The sequence below is a fragment of the Alternaria dauci genome, chromosome 1 (assembly GCF_042100115.1).
Source record: "Alternaria dauci strain A2016 chromosome 1, whole genome shotgun sequence".
NCBI lineage: Eukaryota > Fungi > Ascomycota > Dothideomycetes > Pleosporales > Pleosporaceae > Alternaria > Alternaria dauci.
The window spans coordinates 1,405,256-1,427,791 of NC_091272.1; the positions used below are offsets into that span (position 1 = coordinate 1,405,256).

Here is a 22,536-nt window from a genome sequence, read left to right on the forward strand (position 1 = left end):
TATAGGTGAGTGGTGGTGGACGAGGTGGTGGTGGTGAAAGCTGTCACCCCATCAGCGGGCAGCGTTGAGCGTAGCGCAGACCGAGTAAACTGCTGCTAAGAGGGACACTGTCATGTTTGATGACCCAATCATGGATGCGGGCCGCCAGTAAAACCGGGCTGGCCAAGTGTGCTGCACGTCCCAGCGGGCGCCGACAAGCACTGCGATAAGCCCATGGTCCTTGTGCCACCAGCATAAACTCGACATGCAGTCTGCACCCTCCCGGCCCCGACGACGTCGAGCCCGAGCCTCTCCAGCCTCTTGTTTACACAATGGCTGACACACGCCTCTCTGCCAGCCCGCTGAGGTTGGGCTGTCCCTCGGGAACATCCATGGGGGCCATGCTCGCCTAAGCAGCAGTGCACACCACGTCGACCCACGATTCGACCATCCAACCCATGCTGCACATCCGCTGCCATTACAACTACATCCAAGATGCCCGCCAATTTCTCACTCACAGACACCCCGGGCTATACAACACAGCAACAACGACAGCAAGAACAACCAACAGGTTTCGTAGGCTCATGCCTCGTACATCCCCGCCGTCTACCAAGGCCTGGTTAAATTACCGAAAACACTGATCCCGGAGGTTTTTTTGCCGTGGGGTCCTCACCGTGTTTATTTTAGTCTCCTGAGGTATAACTGCTTTTGTGCCCGCCATGGCCGCCAAAATCACACACCCTCACCACGTTAAATGCTCAATCTCTCAACTTCCAAGCTCGCGCGCACAAAGGCCGCGGATCCCAGCACGCTGTTGTAGACAATCGGCTGCCCCACATAGTACTATGCCACCTCATTAGCATCCACTCCGACGCCTGCGGCTTGCCATCACTTACCTCGTAGCTCGCCGTTGAGTTCAGACTACACACATCGACCGTGCCATTCCAGCCCAACGTCCCGTTCCCGTTATGCACGACAAAGGCATCGGCGATGTATGCGTACGCATTCGTTGCGACATCCACAGCGCTATTCGGCATCGCATGCGTGGGCAGCAATCCCAGCCTCACGCCCTTGAGCAAAGCATACACAAACATGCTACTCGCACTGCTCTCTAGATAATTCCCCTCTTGGCCAGGCCTATTCATCACCTGCCACCAAGCCCCTGTCCTTGCATCCGCCGCCGCAACAACAGCAGGCATGAGCTGCTGGAACCGCGTTTCAACATATCGTCTTGTGTGAGTGGCGGTTGGAGGCAGCAATTCAAGCGTGTCGATGAGCGCCATACAGTACCATCCTACACTGCGTCCCCATACATGCGGGCTTGCGCCTGTGACGTTGTTGGCCCAGACTGCCGTGCGAGAAGCGTCGTAGCCGTGCACTAAAAGACCGCTTTCTTCAGAGTAACAGTTCTGCCATAGGAGATCGAGTTGGAGGACCAGATCCTCTTCTACAGTCTCCGTTGTAGAGGCGTTACCAAGAACATTGGTATATGCCGCAAGGAACGGAGTCAAGCTAAACATGCCATCCAGATAACTCCAGTACGGATAGACGTAATACCACAGTCCGCCTTGGTTGTTCCTGGGCTGCAAGTCTACACTCCTCCTTAGTGCTTCAACTGCTACTTTGTACCTCTCTTCTCCCGTTTCCTGCCACAGCCGTAGTAATGTGTTCCCGCTACTCAGGCGATCCAAGGGATAGGTTGGACCGTGCGAGGCATTAGAGACGATAGGGACTATCGACTCGACGCTTTTGGTGATATAAGCATTGAGTATAAGTGCCAAAGGCGTATCCGGATAGGAAGAGAGGATTTGATGGAATGTCTTTTGAACGAACCCGGCTTGCAGAAGTGCAGACCGGTCGGCTTGGCTGGTCAGGATACCCTGGTTGCGCGAGATGATCGATTGAGCCATCTTGAGGGAGAGGGGAGGAGACGCATGGCTGCCGGTATTGGGTAGGGCCGCGACTGAACAGGTGAGCATGCACAAGTATGCGAAGAAGGTAGATGATTGATGCATAACGGTAGATATCAATATTACTGACCGACACTAACATGCCAACAGGCCAGGGACTTTGTTGAGAGTTTATATATGTACAGCTTGTTTGTGATACGCTGCAAGATTTGTGCTTACGACGCGCAGAAAGCTAATGATAAAGTCAAAACTAACCCGAGGGATCGGCACTTCCAAGTTAGGCGCGGAGACTCAAAGACCAGAACAGTAGCTCTCCTTTAAGGATCTAGTTGCCATATTCTTCTATTAGCATTATTCAAGCCTATCAGTCAAGCGCTTCAAACCATGATGCGCGTTCAAATCTAGGGTATCAAAATACCGTCCCTGTGTTGTATCCAGAATACTTTTGCAACCCTTCCCAACAAACCAATCCACAGTGATAACACCTTTTACCCCAGCACGCCTCCACTCCAACGGCGATGACTTTCTGTCCACGGAAGCCGTGTCCATACGCCTGATGCACAGAACGTTCGTCTAATTCCGCTTCTTGCCCATCTTTTCAACAAGCCTTGCCGCATCGTTGACAGCCGCAAAAGCGCTCCATGTAGCCATGACGCTCTGGTACATGAGGTATCCAGGGATAACGATCCAGAACGCGTTCATCAAGACAAAGTAGCCCCAGTAGTAGAACTGCTCAGGACGCGAGTATGAGAGGTTGAGGATGTAGTGGTCGAACAGCGATGTAGCGTAGTATAGGACGTCGCCGTAGAACTGGCCGAGCGAGACGATGAGTTGGGCAGAGTAGCGGAGCGGGTGGTCAATTGAGATGAGATACGCGCAGAGGAAGGAACCAGGGCCCCAGAAAACCTATCGAGTTGTGTGTTAGTTGCTGCAGTCGATCTCTGGAGGGATGAGTGGAGCAGTGTGTACGTACAGCGGTGACGGTCTCCATGCACAGAACGAAAGCGTCCTGGGTCAAGTAACGCGAGTCGCTCAGAGCATATTCCTTCCACAGCTGGCCAAAGAGATCGTTCAATCCGCCCATGTTCCTGAAGTTGTAGGCAAAGTAGCCCTCGAAGAAGGAGTGGATGCAGCCACATAGCACGAACCACATGATGGTCGAGAGGTCGCCGGTGCTGGCATTGGGCCGCAGACGCTTGACCATGACATACGTGACGCTGAAGATGGCGACACAGCCCGCAGCGAAGATGAGCAGCAGGTCCAGCGTGCCCCATTTATTGGCCAGATAGCCCACAATCTCCTTCTCAATGGGGTAGTAAGGGTGCTGCCCCGGAGGCAGCGAAAAGTTACCGGCGGCCATGGCGAAGGGGGAAAAGATGCGAGTATACACGGAATGCAACAAAGTGACGTACGTTTGTGAAGAAGTAGAAGAAGAGAAAGGAGCAGCGCACAAAAGCGACGTGTAGCAATGGGGTGTGGGCTGCTGCTAGCAATGGGGGCACGGCGTGCGTCGCGGTGCCAGCCTGAGCCAAGCGGGAAAATATTCCGGGGCAGCTTGCAGGAGAGACGCTTGTGGCGCGCCCTCTATCGACGGCAACAGGGATTACAGACGCGATCGCGACTCGCCGTCTTGTCAGATGTCAGCAAACTATAACCCATGCGAGGCACGTCAGCATGTGACCGTCTCCTACATGATATCGTGAGGACTTTGGCTGTGGTTCTGTGGTTGTTGTCCGTTGTTGTTCCTCGTCGCGGTCCTTATCTCATCCTCATAGCATCCTCTTGGTACGCTTCATTTCCCTAGCGCAAAGAGGCGTCCTGCCGTCCTCGGGTAGGCACTCCAGCCTCTCCTTACGCAATCAGGTTTTGGTACCTGAGGACATTGTTCCTGAAGTCAAAGTCTCTTCACGAGAAGAGTGCTACTGATGGCGAGTGTGATTGAAAAGAAGCCGTTCCGAGGCCAATGTCGAAACGCGCGTATGCTTCGCGGCACGCAATCTGTCGGGTGGGAAGAAGATGTGGTATAGCTCGCAACGAAAAAGCACTGCTTTAGCGTAGGATCGTCCACTCATACGCCTCCCGTTCGACGATGCACTGAAAGTCAGCAATCAACGTTCCCTACCCCTCAAGGCACTAGTCCGTTTGTGGCATACCTCGGCTCCTACCTTACCTAACATTCACCATCTTCAAGACATCACGGCGCTGCTCTTCAACACTCTCAAACACGGCAATGTCTCAGGAGAATTCATCACCCAAGGGCGATTGGCAGTCTGTATCAAGGCGGAAGAAGGAAGAACAGGATGGACGCATACCAAAAGAGTGGAAGCTGAGCAGCTTGCCCGAGGCCGGTGTCAAGAGTTACACGGACATACCACGCAAGTCTGGGGTTCTGACAAAGAAGGAGTTGGAGATTACCGAACAATATGATGCTGTCGCGCTGGCCGAAGCGATCAAGGCAAGGGAACTAACGTGCGTTGATGTGACGAGAGCCTTCTGTAAAGTACGTCTTTCTAACTGAGTTCACAATCGTCATCTCCGATCAGTGTCTGACGTTGGAACAGAGGGCGACGATTGCTCATCAACTCACAAACTGCCTTACGGAGATTTTCTTTGACGATGCGTTGAAGAGGGCTTCAGAACTCGATGCCCATCTAACTTCAGGCAAAGCACCCCTTGGGCCACTCCATGGTGTGCCTATCTCTCTCAAAGATACCTTTAGGGTGCGTGGTTACGATGCTTCCATCGGCCTCGCGGCTCTTTGCTTCAAGCCAGCGGAAGAGAACTCGGTCCTAGTTGATTGCTTGCTGAGCGCCGGAGCAGTTTTGTACTGCAAGACCAATGTACCTCAGACGCTCATGGCTCTAGACTCCCACAACAACGTCTTTGGGCGCACCATCAACCCACTCAACACCGCTGTAACCGCTGGCGGAAGTTCAGGGGGAGAAGGAGCATTAGTCGCAATGCGCGGCTCGGTACTGGGCGTTGGCACAGATGTTGGCGGTAGTGTTAGGATACCAGCCATGTGCGATGGAACCTTTGGTATCAAGCCCAGCTGGGAACGCATACCCTACGCCGGTCAAGAGGGTGGCATGCTACCTGGAGCGTCGAAAATCGGTATTCCAGCCAGTGCTGGGCCGCTCGCCCACAGTATGCGCGACATTGAACTCTTCTTCTCCGCAGTATCAGCACAACAACCTTGGCAAATGGACCCGGATGTTGTGCCATCACCATGGTCTTCCCTGTCGGCAACACGAAAGAAGTTGAGGATTGGTGTCGTTAGAAGAGATGGGGTCATTGAACCGCATCCTCCCATCCTGAGCCTTCTAGACGAAGTCAAAGACAAGTTGCAAAAGTCCGGAACTGAGGTGGTTGACATGGACATCACGCCTCTGTTCTCGCAATGCCAATCCCTCGCCAACGCACTTTTCGGTGTCGAGGGCGGAAACGCAATGTTCGATATCCTAGAGTCCTTCAACGAGCCTCTCTCGCCCTGGCTATCCACACGGCTCAAGCGTAAGAAGCCTATAGAGCTTCCCAAAGTCCAGCAGCTCCACGGTAAGCGTGAGCAGTTACGAAAGGAGTTTTTGCGGATCTGGAAAGACAAGCATGGCGAGATCGATGCCTTTATCTGTCCTGTTGCGCCGCATCCGGTACCGCCCATTGACCGCTACAATGGTGTAAGCTACACTAGCTCCTTCGTGCTGTTGGACTACCCCGCGGGTGTTGTGCCAGTAAGATCATTCGGAGCGGCAGATATGGAGGGAGAGATGACGGCCACGAAGCCATTGGGCAGCTGGGACAAGGCAAACAGAGAGCTTTGTAAGTAGTGCCGCTTCATTGGCCAGTGCTGAAAGCACAAAGAGTTGCTGTATGGCTAACATTTTTTTTTCCAGGGACTGACTTCGATCGATCGATCTACCTTGGAACACCGCTCTGCGTACAAGTCGTCGCACCGAGGTTGCAAGAAGAAAAACTTGTACAAGCAATGTCTACAATCGACGATGCGTTGAAGGGCTCGACCCGACTTGACGCGAAGCTGTAGACCATTGAGAATTATAACTGTATGGCGCATCCATTATCATGCTTCGCTCCGAAACATCGTGTTTCGGGAAGCGGTAACTTAAGCTATGTATGTTATCTTCCTTACCACCAAGTCCTTGTCGTACTCGAAAATTGAGTGCCATCTTCTGTGAATCCTACCGCTACCCTTCGCAAGCGAACTCCGCGCATGTCAGGAAGCCAGCGAGTCAATGAATCTATATGAAAAAGGTAGGCGAGTACGACCTCCTCACGTAGATTACAAAGCTGTCCTTGCAAGGCTCACAGCCTCACCGTCACCGACTTTGTTGACGCTAAACCAGTAATACCCATCTCCTACAAAAGTAGCGAGAAGCTACAGGACTCGCAACTCCGAAGAACTTCGGCCCGCCATGTGTCGTCTATCTTCGCCTACCCCTCCCTCACGCTACTCCTAATGCGGCACCATTTAGCGAGTCTCGCCGTCAATGATTGGCCGCGTGCTTCCACCGATTACCAGTACCCGTTTCCAGAAACAGGGGTGAGCGAGATGGAGCATCTGGATTTGGGTATGCAGTGGACATGCATGTATCGGCAAGGGTAGACGATTTATGGCACGTATGGGATTTGTAGATTAGATGGGCTGTCAGCACATATGACCCAAGGCCGAGGACGGCACAGTTGCCAGACAGACTCCCGAGGTCATTTCGCAAATCAGCACTTATGAGTAACAAGGAAGGACGTTACATTATCCATGTGTCTATGCATGTTTCTACTGTGGAGCGGCTTACAACACCGCGATGTTGCTTCGGGTCGTGACGTTCGCCTACCCTAGTCGCTGTACCGTCGCGTCATTAGGCGAAGTAACAACATCGAGGACAAAGTCGAGACGGCAACTATATCCACTTTCCCGCTGCTTCGGTTACTAGCTCACACGACAGGCACGATTTCACGAGCAAAGACACACGTAGGCAACTGACAGTATGGTAGTATCGTCACGGGGGAGTAGAATTCGTATTGTGGAGAGTGTACATAGTACAGTATGTACTAGGTAAGCTTACAAGATGCGCAATCTAATGTGGTGAAACTCTGCACTTTACGCCCCTTTGTGTGAAATCCAGGCGTTCAGTAGTAGCATACAGCAACGTTACACCGCTCGCTACACCTGGCCGCAAACAGTCGATCAATGTCAATGGTCTGCAGCGACTACTCCTCTTACTATGCCCAATCATTCGTAGCACAAGAAAGAAACGGTCTACGTCCTGAAGCCCAAACTCTTTCCAGAGAAGAAATATAGTACCCATATGTTTGGAACGCCAATGTAACGCCATGTATGTTCGTCCAGCATCTGACCCGCTTGATGCAAAGCACGATGAGAAATCCAATGCCAACCTCGGCCATTCTACTGCTACCTTTTAGAGAGCTGCAAGGTCATTGAGCGCACAGCTCAACTCCCGCCTCGCACCAAGCTCATCAATGCCGTCATGCGGCCGGTAGTGGTGTGCGACAATCCGCACCGTTGCTCTGTAAATTTTGTACCTATCCCGGTTAGCACTGCAGTCTTCCCAATTACCCGCACAACCACTCACATTAGCATTCTGGTCTTCGCACTTGCAGTCCTGACCGGGTAGTCCCCTAAGCCGGCGAAGAACGCCTGACTGCCATCCGAGATACCGCCGCTCATCAGCGGATCGCCCCAGATGACGTTTGAGAAGCCGACCAAACCAGTGACCTGCTTAGTGCGCTCATCAATGAGCACATTGTCAGGATCGCAGACATGCAGGGCCACAAGACGCGGCTCAGTGACATCCTCTAGGCATTGCGCGTGCTTGCCAACCCAGAATCGTATGCTTTCAGAATGTGCGTTGACGAGCATGTCTTCCGCGTCACGGATTGCGGCTTCAAGGAGAGCGAGAAAGGCCTCGCGCCAGGAATTGCTGCCGTTTTTGGCAAAGACTCGATGTGTCATGCCGAATTGAGTTGCTGACAGTGTGGTGAGAGCGCGGACATGGGTACCTAGTGTACGATCGATAGAACTCCGTTCGCTGGCTGTAAGATCTGGGGCAAGTTCCGAGAGCTTGCGACCGGCTATGTGGCTCATCATGAGAAATGGTGTACCGAGCGGTCCGCCGTGGCCATCATACTTGATGAGTTGAGGAACGGGTATCTTCGTGTACTCGTGTAGTGTCTCGAGCGTCTTGCGTTCCGTTTCCAGGAAGTGTTTCTCGTGCCGGAGCAGTCGCACGTTGTAAGGTGGTGGGCATTTGAGCACTAAACAACTACCGTCTTCCAGCCTTGTGAGATAGACTTGATGGAGGCATCTTTGCAGAACTTCAACTTGCTGCACAGTGATTCCCGAGGACCGGAACACTGATCTGATCACTCTTTGTATGCTAGGGAAGTCGAGTGTAGTAACGGCAGTGCGTGAAGATGCTGATGAGGATGACGAAGATGACGAAGATGAAGAAGAGGGTCGAGTGGGCTTTAGAGCATACGTAAAACGGCTCATACTGCTGAGAGGGTAGATTGCGACGTCCAGCGGGGGAAGATGCATTATGAAGAGTTGGGTAGCGATGTACTAGACTCAGGCGAGAGGGTTAGCGTGATCCGAAAGTGGAGGCTCGGAGCTTGTTGACTGCTGCATATCTGGGACTTTCCACGCATTAAGAACGGCCCGATCCTACGTGAGCAACCCTCAAACCGTGTCCCTTTCTCGTCATGACGACGAAGGTCGATCTGATTACAATAAGTTTTCCGAAGAACATCGGAAAGCAAAAGCATCGTAACGCCAGACCGAGCAAGACCGAGTATGTCGGATTCCAGTTGATGGAACCATTTCCTTCGTTCGGCCAAATCGATTGGCATCACAATCGACACATAGTAGCACGTCTAGAAATTCCAATCGTCCTACAAGCCACCTTGACTACCCTCTCGTTTATTCCCTGCTTAGCGGAAAAGCAAAAGTCAATCATGCGTGGATGGAGCTTGTAAGCAAGCGCCTTCGTTCTGAGCGAATAGGACTAGCGAAGCCGGAGAAGGACGCGAGAGGCGTCGAGGCTGACGTTGTCACCATTCGTTAAGAACACCTACAAGCGGTTAGGCGTCCGGTAAGAATGTCGCCTACCGCGCGCCATGATTGGCTATGCAGGCGGAAGGATGAAGAATACATCAACGATTAACGTCTCTCGATAGCACATGCTGATGAAACCCGAGGGACGGTAAGTGACCACGTGATGATATAGAGTGGAATGTTGTCATCAGCGCAATGTCAGGCCAGTATGAGCCTTCCATTTGCCCGGCGTAATATGTTACAAGGACTTGGCCAGTCAACTACTTCCGCACCATCGAGGAGGCCCTTCTGTCATAATGGTGACGGCCCGTGCAAGCCCTAAAATATGCACCCGACGGATCGGAGACGAGTCGCAGTAGAACGCCGGGTCTCAGGTCAGCAGCATCTGGGTAGCTGTTGTACCTCCTCTGATGTTTCACAAGGCGCGTGCTTCATCCCAAACGTAACCATAAATGCAAGCCATAGTGGCCCCGATCGGAGGTTCTTTCGGTTTGTGGACAAGGTCGCGCTGGGCGTTCTGGCCGTGAGACTGCTACCCCACGCACTACATCCGCTCATCTCCTTCTCAGACGCTATTGCTTTCATCGATCTTTCCCGGCTGATCTTCAGCTTCTGGTTTGACAGAAGACAATGGTTGACGAAGCTCTTCGATGTTGAAACGTTTGAGCTTCTCAAAGTCGGGCCCAACCACGCTCATGCCCAAGACGTTCTGTCAGATGTGAGCAACTGCCAGAAACTCGTCACACCGTGCAGATGCGACGCGTGACCACTACGTGGGGAAGAACCGTACCTTGTAAATCTCCACAAGAATAAGGAGATCGTAATTTTTTAGGTCGACTTTGTGCCCCGGGCCGACCGCAGCTGCGACTGTTTTGATGACATTATCTCTTAAAAACTCCTTGTTGTTGCGTATCGATGGGCGTATCGCAAACTTGGGTCAGCGCGCATTAGCGAAAGATCTTTGTATGACGAGACTGCATCGTCTGGTAGAAGGAGCTTGTATTTACCTTCTTCCCTACTTGATCTGCACCATGGAAGTGGGGTGCGAGGACTTGTTTCGCGACAGCTTCAAGACCCTGAGGAGTAGCCTTGTCGGTTGCAGTAATGGGTGTCAGTCGTTTGACGTAGCGTAAATTCTTTGGCTGGGCGCCATTTGCAATGTCCTGACAGATCTTGTGAACAAAGGTGACAGGTTCGATAGGTGAACGTGTCCGGAAGAACATCACTCGGATTGGTCAGTATGAGCTATCAGAAGCATGACTGGCTATCCTTACAGCATTGGGTATCAAGCTTGAGGGATATGAACAATGGCTTCGTAGTCGGCTTACGAATGTCAGCGAGCTCTTTCTTAATCTCAGCTTCAATATCGGGCTCTTCGGAATCAGAGCTGTTCTCTGCAGCCGTGCCGTTGGACTCGGTCGTCCCGTACAGCGTAGTAGCGTACTGCTACTAGTCAGCATCACCGGCCGTGCCGCTCGATCGCAGTGCAATATCAAGGTCTTTCTAACCTCTGAGAACAGATCTCGCAGGTCAGAAACGGATTTTGCTTCCTTCTTCATGGCGCATGTTGCCCATATGCCCGCATCACCGGGCTTGATAGCACGAGATTGGATCCCACCCCTACGGGGCATATCCCAGTTTCTTTTGCCCTGAGACCTTAGGTCAGCATGATAAGGCTTACTGCAGATGCTGCTGCATGACGAGAATGGAACTACAAGGCCAAGACTGCAAGGACGGTCGGAGTTTTGACAGTCGCACGAAGAAAAGAACTTACCTTAGCTCTTTTTTCGTCGCCATCTTGCCGTTCGCGGGGCTCAGCTTTCCGCTTCCTCGGGTTGTTGTCTGCTCCGGACATTTTCTTATGCCAGATCAAGCGGGAGAGTGGGGGTGATGTGATGATGGTAGCTGGAGGGTCAGGTCAAAGCCACTGAGCAAGGAAAAACTGGCTAGTCCTAATTTGTCCACTAGCGCGGCTGCTCCCGTACAGGCTATGTTTCTACTTTTCTTGTTGTCCCATCCGCAAGCGCAGGTTCTTTGGAACTATCCACCAATACCATCGGGATACATGCTTGAGGTAGCGCCAATGCCTCATTCGAGTCATTTTGCTCCGTGTCGCATATCGGCGACGTTGGATGTCCGACACTTCAATGACGCGTCCAAAACACCTCATACCCCGTATATTGATTCCTGCAGCGACAGAGCACTATCATTTGGTTCCCCTTAAACTCCGATGGGCACTGCCACCAGACATCCCGCAGCACATGTGTCGGACAAAAGCCAGATCGACTCCACCCAGATCGTGGACGCTGTCAGATGCAAGCCTCCTGCTTATGTGGTACCTGAGGCGGAGGGGGTTGGCGACGGCCTACGCCGAACATTTTGTTTGCTTTTCATCTATCAATAACTATGAGTGGAGTGTATTTGCGATGAATGCCGCAGCATGGGGCTAACAAATTTAGAGCTTCCTTGTGTCTGACATCGATTTCTCTGAGGCCCTTCATCTTCCCTGCCATGTAATTGCAATAGTCAGTTGCTGCGTACATTCGTCTTTCCAAATCATCACACTTTTGTCCTTCGTACGTCAATTGACGTCCACAGGTTATGCGTGTATATCTTGATTGCGATATGGTCTTGGTTTGTCGGAAGAAGAGTTGGTAGCTTCCAAGGTTCGACTATGTCTTCCCAAAAGACTTCCATGTCCCTTTATTGTTCCAAAAACTAGCCAATGGACGCAAATTCCGAATGCTTGTTCTTGAAGTAAGTAGTACTATCACTATCCGGTGCCTTGAACGGCCAATTCCTGTACGCTCTCACAAGCTCAAAGATCATCTCATCCGTCAGCATCCTCACCCTGAGATGTTCCATTTGCAATCGGCCACCCTTTTTCGGGTCCTTCAAGGAAGGACACTCGTTTATGATGTCGCTCAGTCCGTGCTGCATCTTGTCGAGGGCATGATTGACACCCTCCTGGGGATGTGAGAAGAGTCCGAAAATGAAGTCTGTTACCCATTCGTAGAAGTCGGAGGATTCGGCAACGGGTTTGGGATTGGGTTCGGCGGAAATGAGGGACAGGTGATTCTGAGGCCAGACTTCATCGCTTCGCATCACGAGGGGTTCGAAAGGACGGGCGTCCCATTGCAAGTGGAAGGAAGATGACGAGCGTATGGCGAGGCGGTCATCGACCTCCGCTGCGGGCGCCCTGGCGTAGTTTGAGTTTAGACTTTCGAGGTCCTGATTCCACTTCGTATTCAGCTCGGCCAACTTGGCCATTGCTGAATCCTTCTCAGGGCCATCTTGCATGCCGAGGATCTCGCATTCGAGCTCGTACATTTCTTCGCCGACATCTGCGACGGCTGATGCCTGCGCTTTGTTTTTGTGTGTAAGCCTGTTAGCAGACATAGTGAGGCGGAGAGCTTTTATCCCAGCCGCAAAGGGATGATCGTTAGGTACCGATGATCTTGCTTGCTTTTTACCCGGGATTTTTGGTGGGATCTCTAGGTCCAACTCGGGATATTTCTGCGCAACGCTTCTCAACTGTTCGTAATGTTCGATAAGGCCTGAGCTAAGGAGGCCAACGGGGCTCTTGCCCGCTAGTTGTTGTTTGTGTAGATAATCCTGCATCTCGTCATGGCTGACTCTGCCTGTGCCGTTGGAAATTTGCTCAATATCTGTAGCAAAATCATGAATCTTGTCACGTCGGTGTGGTGGAAGCTCTATGCCGCGGGCCCTTCCGTTCATCAGAGCTTTTATGGTAGTCTCTATGTCGTATCTCGGGTCACGGGCTGAGGAACCTCTGCCCTTGCTGCGTGGGCCGCGCTCTGAGGTCACAAAGACACTCGTGTTCTGTGCCATCTCTATGAAACGAGTCGTCTTCTGCAAGCCACTGATAGAGTCGGCCATTATACCAGAGAAATCATCCGTCCCCACCCAGAAGAGTGTACGCACGAGTCCAAAGGCATAGAACAGGTCGTTTGTCCACGCGGCGGAAGCGAAGCGGTAGGCGAGCTGTTTCGCCATCGAGTCGAAGCCAAGACCGGGGAGTCTCGGATCCCAAACGAAAAAGCCTGTAACTAGCAGCGTGTTGTTTGGCTCCTGTGCCCGGGGATCGTCGGCATCCAGCACAGTCTGATGCGGGAAGTAGCCATTTGCCACCAAGTCGCGGTATGTCTGCAGCACGGTCGGATCTCCGTCGACGAGCGTGTACTTGGAGTCGGGCGCCGTGAGGAGAGGGTCGAGAAATTCCCTGAATTTGTCATGGCGTTGTTCGAGAAGCACGTGGCTGCGCGGTTGGAGGTATTTGTGCAGCTTTCGCGACCAGAGCCCGGCGCCGGGGTTGATGTCGAGGATGTCGCAACCTTTGTGCTTGTCTAACGTGTGGCCGACATATTTGAGTACGTCGTCTGGCGGAGACTCGTGTCAGTTGGGCTGTGTGAAGATACACACGGGACCTGACGTACCACATAGGTGGGGACTTACGAGCTGTGTTCTGACGTGAACGCCTCCCGGAGTCACCACTTTGCCTTCATTTCGCGTCTTCTTCCTCCTCGTTTTGACTTCTCTGTCAGGGTGTAGTGCATCCGCAACATCCAGGCTCAATGGGTATTTGGAGGTTGTTGCGAGCTTGTTCTCGTTCCAGTATTTCTCCTTGGCTTTGCTTCCAGAACGTGCCTGCTTACCAGCAGCCGCAGCCGTGGCAGCCGGTCGTGCCTGGCTCCATGTTCTGGCGACTGCATTCACCCGCCATGCATTGCGCAGTATCCGAGGGTGTAGGCGGAACATCAAGACGCGTGAAGTTGTTGCTCTGGCCTGAGAGTGACGTCGGGCAAGTTTCGCCGCGGGGATCCCGCCCGCTTGGGCATGGCGTGCCCATCTTCACGTGCTCACGTGTTCTTGCGGCTCCAGCTCGGCCACAGCATCTTGCGTGCCGCAGTCGCCCAGGCAGCTACAGTTGGAACAGGAGCATGGAACGGGCTCTGCATCGTCAGCCGACGACGCCTTTTCCGCCAGACCATCCACGGCGCGGGTGTCTCAAAGTGGAAGGTGGCGCCAGCAATAACACACGCACACACAATGAGGCGTCCGCACAGCTAACATGCACCACCTCACATCTCCACCATGTCGCAGACGAACAGCAACATCCTCATTGTAGGCGCTGGAACATGGGGATGCTCCATCGCTCTCGAGCTTGCTCGTCGGGGTCACACCTCCATCAAAGTCGTCGACGGCAGCCCATTCCCCTCTGCCGTCTCTGCTGGTAACGATCTCAACAAGATTGCTGAAGAGAGCAACGAACCGTCCGAATCCGACTCCGAAGAAGACTTCTTTTGGAACCGGCTGACCCAGCTTGCGATGCAAGCATGGAAGACAGATCCTCTCTTCTCGCCTTTCTACCACGACACTGGTTTTATCATGGCCGCCGTGGGCGACGAAGCATACGAGCGATGCAGAGAGTATGCTAAAAGCGAGAAGAAGACAACTCCTACAGCCTTGAGTACAAAGCATGACTTCCAACGGACAATGCCCAAAGGAGTGCTACAAGGTGATTTCCCGGGCTGGAGGGGCTTTTGGAAAAAGGAAGCTGCAGGGTGGGTGTTTGCTAGTGGGGCTCTGAGAGCTATGCATAAAGAGGCTGTGAGATTGGGCGTGCAGTTTGTCACTGGTAGCATGGAAGGAAGGGTTGACGAGCTACTTTATAGTCCAGACAAGAATGCAGTGTTGGGGGCGAGGACTACAGATGGTGTAGAGCACATGGCTCAGCATACCATCTTATCAGCTGGTGCGAACAGCGACCTGCTCCTAGACTTCAAACGACAGCTTCGACCCACAGCGTGGACACTCGCACACATCCCACTCTCCGCCGAAGAAGCAAAGCAATACCAGAACCTACCTGTCCTCTATGGTGTAGACCGAGGTTTCTTCATTGAACCGGACGTCGAGAGACATGAGATGAAGCTCTGCGATGAACACCCGGGATACATCAACCCTGTCATCGATGATAACGGAGACATGCGTTCCGTCCCGTTCGCACGCCAACAAATTCCGAAAGAAGCAGCATCACGTATGCGTCTCCTTCTTTCCGAGACATTGCCACAGTTTGCAGACAGAGACTTTAGCTTCGCACGTATGTGCTGGGACGCAGATACTGCTGACCGTATCTTTCTCATTGACAAGCACCCCAATGTGCAGCACCTGACTGTCGCAGTCGGAGGCTCCGGAAACGGTTTCATGGCATGTCCTGCAGTCGGCTTTCTAGTTGCAGACATACTAGAAGATAAAAGCGAGGAGAGAATGAGAAAAGCGATGAGATGGCGACCGGAGACTTGCGTCGCGAGGGATTGGTGGGACGCGCAGGGGAGGTATGGTGCGGATGGGAAAGTTATGGACATCCGACAGGTGAAGGATTGGACGACGACAGGATGATAACATGCCTAGTTCCACATCAACCCTCGAGAGAAGGCGATTCTAAAGATGTCGCTCGCTCACTCACCGTGGGTAACGAACAACTTTGAGTATCAACGAAGATCGCAGTCGAGTACTTTGGCACAGCAGACCTTGTCTAAAGTCTACAGACACTTCTCGCCTTAGATCATGCCATCATTCAGATTATGGTTATCTGATGACTGCTTCGTGTTTAATGTCGTCCAAAAATAGAGACTCACTCCACTCCGTGTTTGCTCCACTTTGTCTGCCTCGCACATGGTCTATGTCTCTCGGATGCCGGAAAGTTGACTCAACTTAGTCTTGGAAAGAAGTATGAACACAGCCTCCAAGTAGAGCTTTGTGTACTTCAATTACAGATTCAAGGCGGTGTGTCCAGGTACCCTGCATATGATTTTGCAATCGGCGCCTTAGGCCTCCCACATCATCATCACTGGTTATTCTGGTATGTCCACTGGGACGACACAGCTGTGACGTCTGACTACGAACCCGCCGACCCATGCAGGAAAATATTCCTAGCGTCATTACTCAGTGTGGAGATTTATGCTGGGGAATCCGTGGATCGGCGTCTGGTGGACCGCAGGTCGGCGATTGCAGATCTGTAGGTCGGCGATTAGAAGGCTATGTGGCACATACACTGCCACGTTTCACCTCGACATTCTTTCCGATTACTCGCGCTGTTTAAATGACATCTTCAGTTGGTGTAGCTACACCTAATTTTAGATTCAGCCAGAATCAAGGACAGAAGACATTCTGCTATCTCGATTGTGTATCAAGATTGGAGACAATAGTGGCGGCACAGAAAGTTATCTTGCTTGTGGCAGTCAATGATGGACTGGGATATATGCAAGTTTCGAGCTATGGTTTTGTGGCTGCAGCGGCTGCCGTAGATGCCTTCGGGTATTGCCGTTGCTGATTACTGAGAGAAGCCTCCAAGGCCCGTTGCATGTCATCGATGCCCGCGGGACGATACTGGTAAGACTCGATGCCTAATGTACGAGGATATTCGGCATTTCTGGGGTCGCCTAAGCCGACCGCGCCGATACAGAACCGTTGTATAGCCCTTGTAGGTTTACAGTCCCGACCAATCGTATCGGATCCTGAAAGAGGTTAGACTCAGTTCATGATCGGCTTCGGACCGATATTGCACTGCTCGAACATATCTAGAAATATTGATATCGTTCGCGCATGACTCTGAGAAGAAAGTGGTGGTAGGAAGCCCGAGAACGGATCGAATCCTTCGTTTGCATGTATGCAAATCATCGCCTCTTCGATCAGTCATAGCGACTATCGTCATTGGGGCAGTGATGGCAGTGAATGGCAGCTCGAGCCAGTTTTCCTTGCTTAGGGGAAGGGGCATGTCGCAACTGGATGCTAGGATCCGTTTTCGACGTTCCAGTGGCTCTTGTGGGTCTCGGATTTGACTGAGATGATATTTCATTCTTTTTTGGATACCGAATCTGCCACGCCCTAGTGCGTGATGCCCCCATTCACACTGTGAATCACAGCATAGCGTGAGTGGATGATGAAGATTCATCACTCCGATGCATACTGGGTACGCTCAGCTTATGACGCATTGCACTGTTGAGGACAGTTCATTTCCGAGCGCCTGCAAGCCAACTAATGTGCGAGCTGTTTGTGCTGGTCCGTAAGGATCATAGGCAGCACTGGTGCGCGGCCGTTGACGGCAATTGCTTTTGCGTTGTCCTACCACCAGGCAGCAAGAATACCTATGCAAGTGACGAAGAAACTTCTCGAGGACTGGAAAGAGATGGTCGTGTAGCATAACGCAAGTCCCTGACTTTGACCGTCAGTCAGTCGGCGGGAAGTGGGTACCAGAATGGAAGGCACTCGTCGAGCAAGGCGACAGCCATCTACTCCAAGAGATGTTTGTAACCCTTTTGAGACGCATTACACTTGAATCTCCTGCGCCAGCGAAGGCGGTTTAACCTTTCAGAGCTTCACCTAGCTTGGAAGAGGCAGTGCATATAGCCATGTAATGTCTACGTTGCCGCTCTTCAGAACCAACTCTGTTTGATCGAGCGTACTGATTGTTCATCTAGTAGAAGATCGCAGAAGCGCCAGACAACGCATGCTGACTGCTGCTCGCGATACAGCCCGGATGGCTCCTGGACATTCCATTATTACACGGGCGTTATCCGTGCTGAGATGGGGCGATGTGACTTTTTACAGTCGGACACCCTTCGCCACTAGGAAAGAAGATCACTGAGTCCGCAATCCCACGAGTTGCTCCGAAGTGTATACGCACCACTCAGACCAAGTGGCGTGTCTCCAACGGTCCGAAGATAACGCGGTGTTCTTCATCGGCACCCAGAATCTCGATCAGATACACCAATGTACTAGCATTTCCTGACCAAGTTTAACCGCTTTGGAAATAACGGGCGCTTCGAGGACTGTCGTTGGCTTTGGCCAGCATGTGGATCCGTCCTTTCAGCCCTCACGCTCGTTGGTCATGTTTCGCCCTTTAGCCACTCTGAAAACAACAGGCTCACTGCATGCTACGCAGCTGAGCTAGTTGGCCAGGACGAGTCGTGATTCGGAACGTAATCATACCGTTGTTGTCAGGAGCCGTCTTGGCAAACATCCATGGATAGGTCGCTTGTCACAGGGTGCGACGTTGTTGCCGGAGGAAGAATGCCGGCGAATACCGAGTAGGGTTATCTGTAGACACTGGGCCATTTGACAGACCGCTCGAAACATCGCTTACTCAGACCCTGCTCTACGAATTCTTGATTGTATCTTGCTCGCAGGGCTCGATGCTGCAGGGGTTAAAAATATCTCACGGCTCCCGGCCCAAGAGTAGCGCGGGGCGTACACCCCATGCACTACACCCATTTTTTTTGCCGGCGTAAGCGACTCATTTTCGTCGCTGTCCTCTCATTGATCGGCAGGCCATCATCTCCAGAGCCATGGAGAGCGCCATTGCCCCTCATCTGCTACCGCCTCTGGTGTTGGTCCAACAGCCCGTGGGACTGGGCGTAAGTTAAAGTGTGGCTTTCGTGGTGGTCGCGCCCAGCACCCATCAACGTGTCGGACTCGAGATGCCACCTTGTCAGCCCAAGCCTGAAGATGAGACGATTTCATCAAATGCGCGACCGAAGCGCAGTTAGCCATTGGTTGGGTATCGCATTATTTCCTGAAAGGGTCGTTCACAAGCGAGTGCGAAATGATTGAAGCTTTCCCAGTAGACTAGCCCTAGTAGGCCATTCCTCAGACCAGCGCTAGAGCGGTGCGGTCGCCATGTTGGCGGTACCTTCACCCACAGGGATTAGCTAGCCGGCCCGCGAGGCTCACTCGCTCTCCACCGCAATTGTGAAGGGATTATGCACCTGGTCCCAACTGGGACCACGAACTATGGGACGGTATCTCGCTGGGACGAGCGCGACAAGCGTTAGCCAAATTATCCATGTCCCGTCATGACAGGCAGAAGCTACCTAGGGACTACCTACTCCCTCGTCGGATATCTGACCCGACAGAGCCAGCTATCCTTCAGCAGAGCATTGCAAGCTTCGTCTGCGCCCCTGGTCTAAAGTTGACGAGTGTATGCCACCCGGCCGTCTACTCAGCATTTTGGAATTTCCAACTTGGTCGTTGTCAGGCCGTCCTCCAGGGCCGAGTGGAGTTTCAGGCACTGCAAGACATCACAACACCGCCACTGCCCGCTACGCTTTTTCGACGAGTCTCACGCCCCAGCCTTACCGCTGTGGAGTAGTCCTAGTGCGCTCGCGGGCTAATCCTGTACACCCCGGACTAGCAGCCTTACCATACCCTAATCCCTAGAGTTTGGGTCTGTGCCTTAAGACTGGCCATTCTCACCCATCTGTTGGACTTCCCGCTTAGACGCACTGGCCTATTCTTTGCATGATATACAACCCGCGTTGGCTTCGATTTGTGGCCATTTAACGACCGCCAGATATCCCTTCTTGATATACTTCCGCAACACTGCAAGCTACTCTCGACCACTACACCACCTCGCCTTACCCATGATGACTTTCTTTTCTTCCGAAGCAGAACTAGCGCTCATGGCGCCAGACGACGGCATGGGTCACTTGTACCCCTCTAGCACATGTCAATCACCTCCCAGCATCATGTACTCACCACCCTTACACCACATGGCCCACCGACCATCGACGACCATGCCTGGACACCCAGCAATGTACACACCACCACAAGACTACAGATCGGTCATGGACTCCCCGTACCCACCCCACGCACTCTGGTCGACACAGCCCTCGTCAATATCGTTACCTCAAGTAACGTCGTACTCTTACCCGTCCTTCTCTGGCATGGCATCTCCCCCAATGCTCGCGCATGACTCAACGCTCCTCTCACAGTCCTTTGGCGCACCCCGACCGTCAAGATCGCACTCGACATCGTCATCCATAGGATGTGGCATTGCCTCCAATGTCCCCTCTGAGAGATCACCACCAGCCCTCTCGCGATCACTTTCTCCTTCGTCGCCAGACCTTCGATCCTATGGCATTCCGAACAAGAACGGTACATGGAGTTGTGCCTTTCCAGGATGCACTTCAAGAGCAGTTTTTACTCGGGGCTGCGATCTGAGGAAGCACTACAAGAGACATACAAAGTCCTTCTTTTGCCGACATGGCGACTGTCCACAATCAACAGGAGGAGGCTTCTCGAGTAAGAAGGACCTGGCAAGACATGAGGCAAAGCACAACCCAGGCGTCTTGTGCGATTGGGAAGGATGCGACAGGGTCTTCAGTCGCGTGGACAACATGGTAAATATGCACTCCATTCCACACACACCATTGAACGTGGCTAACGGTTTTGATAGAGAGATCATGTCAAGAGGATTCATCTCAAAGCTTCCAGGAAATCTTCAACAACCTCCACCTAGACCTCGTGCTTCTGATACACCTGTCGCTTGTCTCGTCCCGGAAAGGATCGTTTCAGCGTTTACAGCGTCTGCATCTCCTGCCCAGGTTCGATCCATGGCCTCAAACCTTCGCTAGCAACGCAGACGGCGGAAAAATTGGAGACCTGCTGGCAGCGAAAGGCCACGGGCTGCCAGGACTCTAAAAACTTCACTTTCGTTCATGATACCCTGTTTGTATTTTTGCATTCGCATTCCTATTCCCTACCAACGCAGTATTTCTGCATCATTGCATTGCTATGGCGTTTTACCAAACTAGAGTATACCTAGGTATCGAGTCGAGTCAGTTGGGCCACTCAAAAAAGGACACAGCATGGTTGGAACGCTTGTTGGGAGTTGGTGTGGAGAGATGCATATGGCGCTGCTGTTGCCTACACTAGCTTGGGACGAGTGACGTTGAATAGCGACAATTGTGCTCATCCCAACACCTAGCCAATACGACGCTCCACGTTCTCTCAATTTCCTGATCATTTCAACAAAGACTACGTCATCCACATGTTTCCAAGCTACTCTCCAACAACATCGCAGGTACGACACCCGTCCTACCATAGATTGTCACGCCAGAATGTCGACATGGTCGGGGGTAATAGTCTGCAACTCCGGCTCGCTAGTGGGAGGCCTTACTGCCTTAACAAGGCTGACTTGCGCTGCCATCCACTTATGTGGACCAGGACCCTGTGACAGGGTGGCTGTATCGTCGTCGCGAATCATCTCTGTGCTCAGCGCACAAGGATTATTGGCGGGCGTTCTGCTCCGTCTAGCAAATGATCGGATTGCAAACATGGTATGTTCAGCGATCGAGGGCGATGGTGGCCCCACCACGAGCTAAATGAGGATATGCCGCAAGTGTTTTTGTTTCGCAGCGAGCCCTCGACAGACATGTCACCCGACGAGATGGCGGTGCTATGCGGCTGGACACTATTTCCGCGATGGTGGCTATTGTCATGGTTCAGCAACAAGCCAAGCCGTTTCAAGAATTTGGGACATGCATATGGCTTCCAGTCAGACGTGCATGCCGATGGATCAATAGGACACATTACGTTAGATGAGGGCTGTTACTATGGCTTCCAGTCACATTGCATCACATGCATTCCCAGGTTGGAAAGCAAGGCGTCCAAGCGGTTCCATCCCGCGAGCTTACATACGGTAGAGGCATACATGCACGATGAGGTCGACCCCCATCGCGGACTCCGAGCATCCATCGATGTAAACAGACTCATGGTGGTTGCTCGTGACAAAGGTGCGTCACGCTGCGCTTGCAATTGTGCCACGCTAGTGCGCAAACAAGATAATAAAGCGGCTACCGTACATCCAATAGTTTGTGAAGTTTACCGCGCCCGTTGCATGACCAGTGACAAGCTGAGCGTGTACGAGCTTACGGCATATGTTCCAGGCGGTAATCCTGCGGCCCTGACAACGCGCCGTTCGATGCGGCTGTTAAGCAGCCAAACACGCGATTTCCATGGCCGCGGCATGGCGACGGCATGGAAGACAAGGGTCCAAGTCACACAGCACAAGCAGGATGGCGGCCGGATGGATGACAGGCCGGGAGTAGGATTCGCTTGGCCATGACCGTCGGAGGTTTGACTGTGCCGCCACGAGGTTGCTGTGTGCTGTGGTTGGTGTGCTTTGCGACTCGTCCAGGTGTCAAACTCATGCAGGAGATCTAGGGCGATTTATCATCATGCCCCTGTCGCACCGGTGAAAATAATGGGAATGGCCATGTCCCGATCGAGGGCTGGCGCGCTCCACTCTTCTCCAGTAGCTTATTTATCTGCTGGGAAGGGTCGATCTGGGTCGCGCTACAACGAACCCTCACGTCTTCACGTCTGCACTCGTCTGCGCCCTTACATGGCCCCCACAATCCGTTCTAACCTGGTCGCTAAACGCATGTAGCCCTGGCCCTTTGCTTTTTAGTGTGCGTTTCGTCGGGACGACTGTTGCACGGCGCACACGGCATGGCTCGTGTGCTCTCAAACACGCGATCCCCATGGCTGGCTATGGGTTCAACAGCCCGTTGACGACCTGGTCATTTCCACCCAAGAGGCCGTCGTCCGCATGCTTCCCACCTTCTCCCTTCATCTGCACATCCAACATCGAACAGTCTGGCCAAGCTGTCAACTGTGCATGATTATAGGGATCCCACCATGCACCTGTTGGACCCTGGCGATGATCAACGGCTTTGGGAAGGCAATGCGAGTCCT

At 52.6% G+C, this 22,536-nt stretch overlaps 6 protein-coding genes across 6 annotated transcripts; 2 read left to right on the forward strand and 4 right to left on the reverse strand.

Moving 5' to 3' along the window:
- Positions 1-2,462: 2,462 nt before the first annotated feature.
- ACET3X_000446 (uncharacterized protein) lies at positions 2,463-3,249 on the reverse strand (the record flags this gene model as incomplete). Its single annotated transcript, XM_069447742.1, has 2 exons — positions 2,463-2,795; positions 2,863-3,249. 2 exons carry the CDS (start codon positions 3,247-3,249, stop codon positions 2,463-2,465), a joined length of 720 nt encoding a protein of 239 aa, XP_069310688.1.
- Positions 3,250-4,119: 870 nt separating this feature from the next.
- ACET3X_000447 (uncharacterized protein) lies at positions 4,120-5,931 on the forward strand (the record flags this gene model as incomplete). The annotated part of the gene is made up of 3 exons (XM_069447743.1): positions 4,120-4,389; positions 4,451-5,708; positions 5,783-5,931. 3 exons carry the CDS (start codon positions 4,120-4,122, stop codon positions 5,929-5,931), a joined length of 1,677 nt encoding a protein of 558 aa, XP_069310689.1.
- A 1,390-nt stretch (positions 5,932-7,321) lies between these two features.
- ACET3X_000448 (uncharacterized protein) lies at positions 7,322-8,007 on the reverse strand (the record flags this gene model as incomplete). Its single annotated transcript, XM_069447744.1, has 2 exons — positions 7,322-7,445; positions 7,496-8,007. 2 exons carry the CDS (start codon positions 8,005-8,007, stop codon positions 7,322-7,324), a joined length of 636 nt encoding a protein of 211 aa, XP_069310690.1.
- A 1,534-nt stretch (positions 8,008-9,541) lies between these two features.
- ACET3X_000449 (uncharacterized protein) lies at positions 9,542-10,831 on the reverse strand (the record flags this gene model as incomplete). Its single annotated transcript, XM_069447746.1, has 6 exons — positions 9,542-9,685; positions 9,767-9,907; positions 9,984-10,201; positions 10,251-10,419; positions 10,485-10,625; positions 10,751-10,831. The coding sequence occupies 6 exons, from the start codon at positions 10,829-10,831 to the stop codon at positions 9,542-9,544; spliced, it is 894 nt and encodes a 297-aa protein (XP_069310691.1).
- An 863-nt stretch (positions 10,832-11,694) lies between these two features.
- On the reverse strand, positions 11,695-13,755 carry ACET3X_000450 (uncharacterized protein; the record flags this gene model as incomplete). Its single annotated transcript, XM_069447747.1, has 2 exons — positions 11,695-13,376; positions 13,434-13,755. 2 exons carry the CDS (start codon positions 13,753-13,755, stop codon positions 11,695-11,697), a joined length of 2,004 nt encoding a protein of 667 aa, XP_069310692.1.
- Positions 13,756-14,091: 336 nt separating this feature from the next.
- Positions 14,092-15,396, forward strand: ACET3X_000451 (uncharacterized protein; the record flags this gene model as incomplete). Its single annotated transcript, XM_069447748.1, has 1 exon — positions 14,092-15,396. The coding sequence occupies one exon, from the start codon at positions 14,092-14,094 to the stop codon at positions 15,394-15,396; it is 1,305 nt and encodes a 434-aa protein (XP_069310693.1).
- Positions 15,397-22,536: the final 7,140 nt, after the last annotated feature.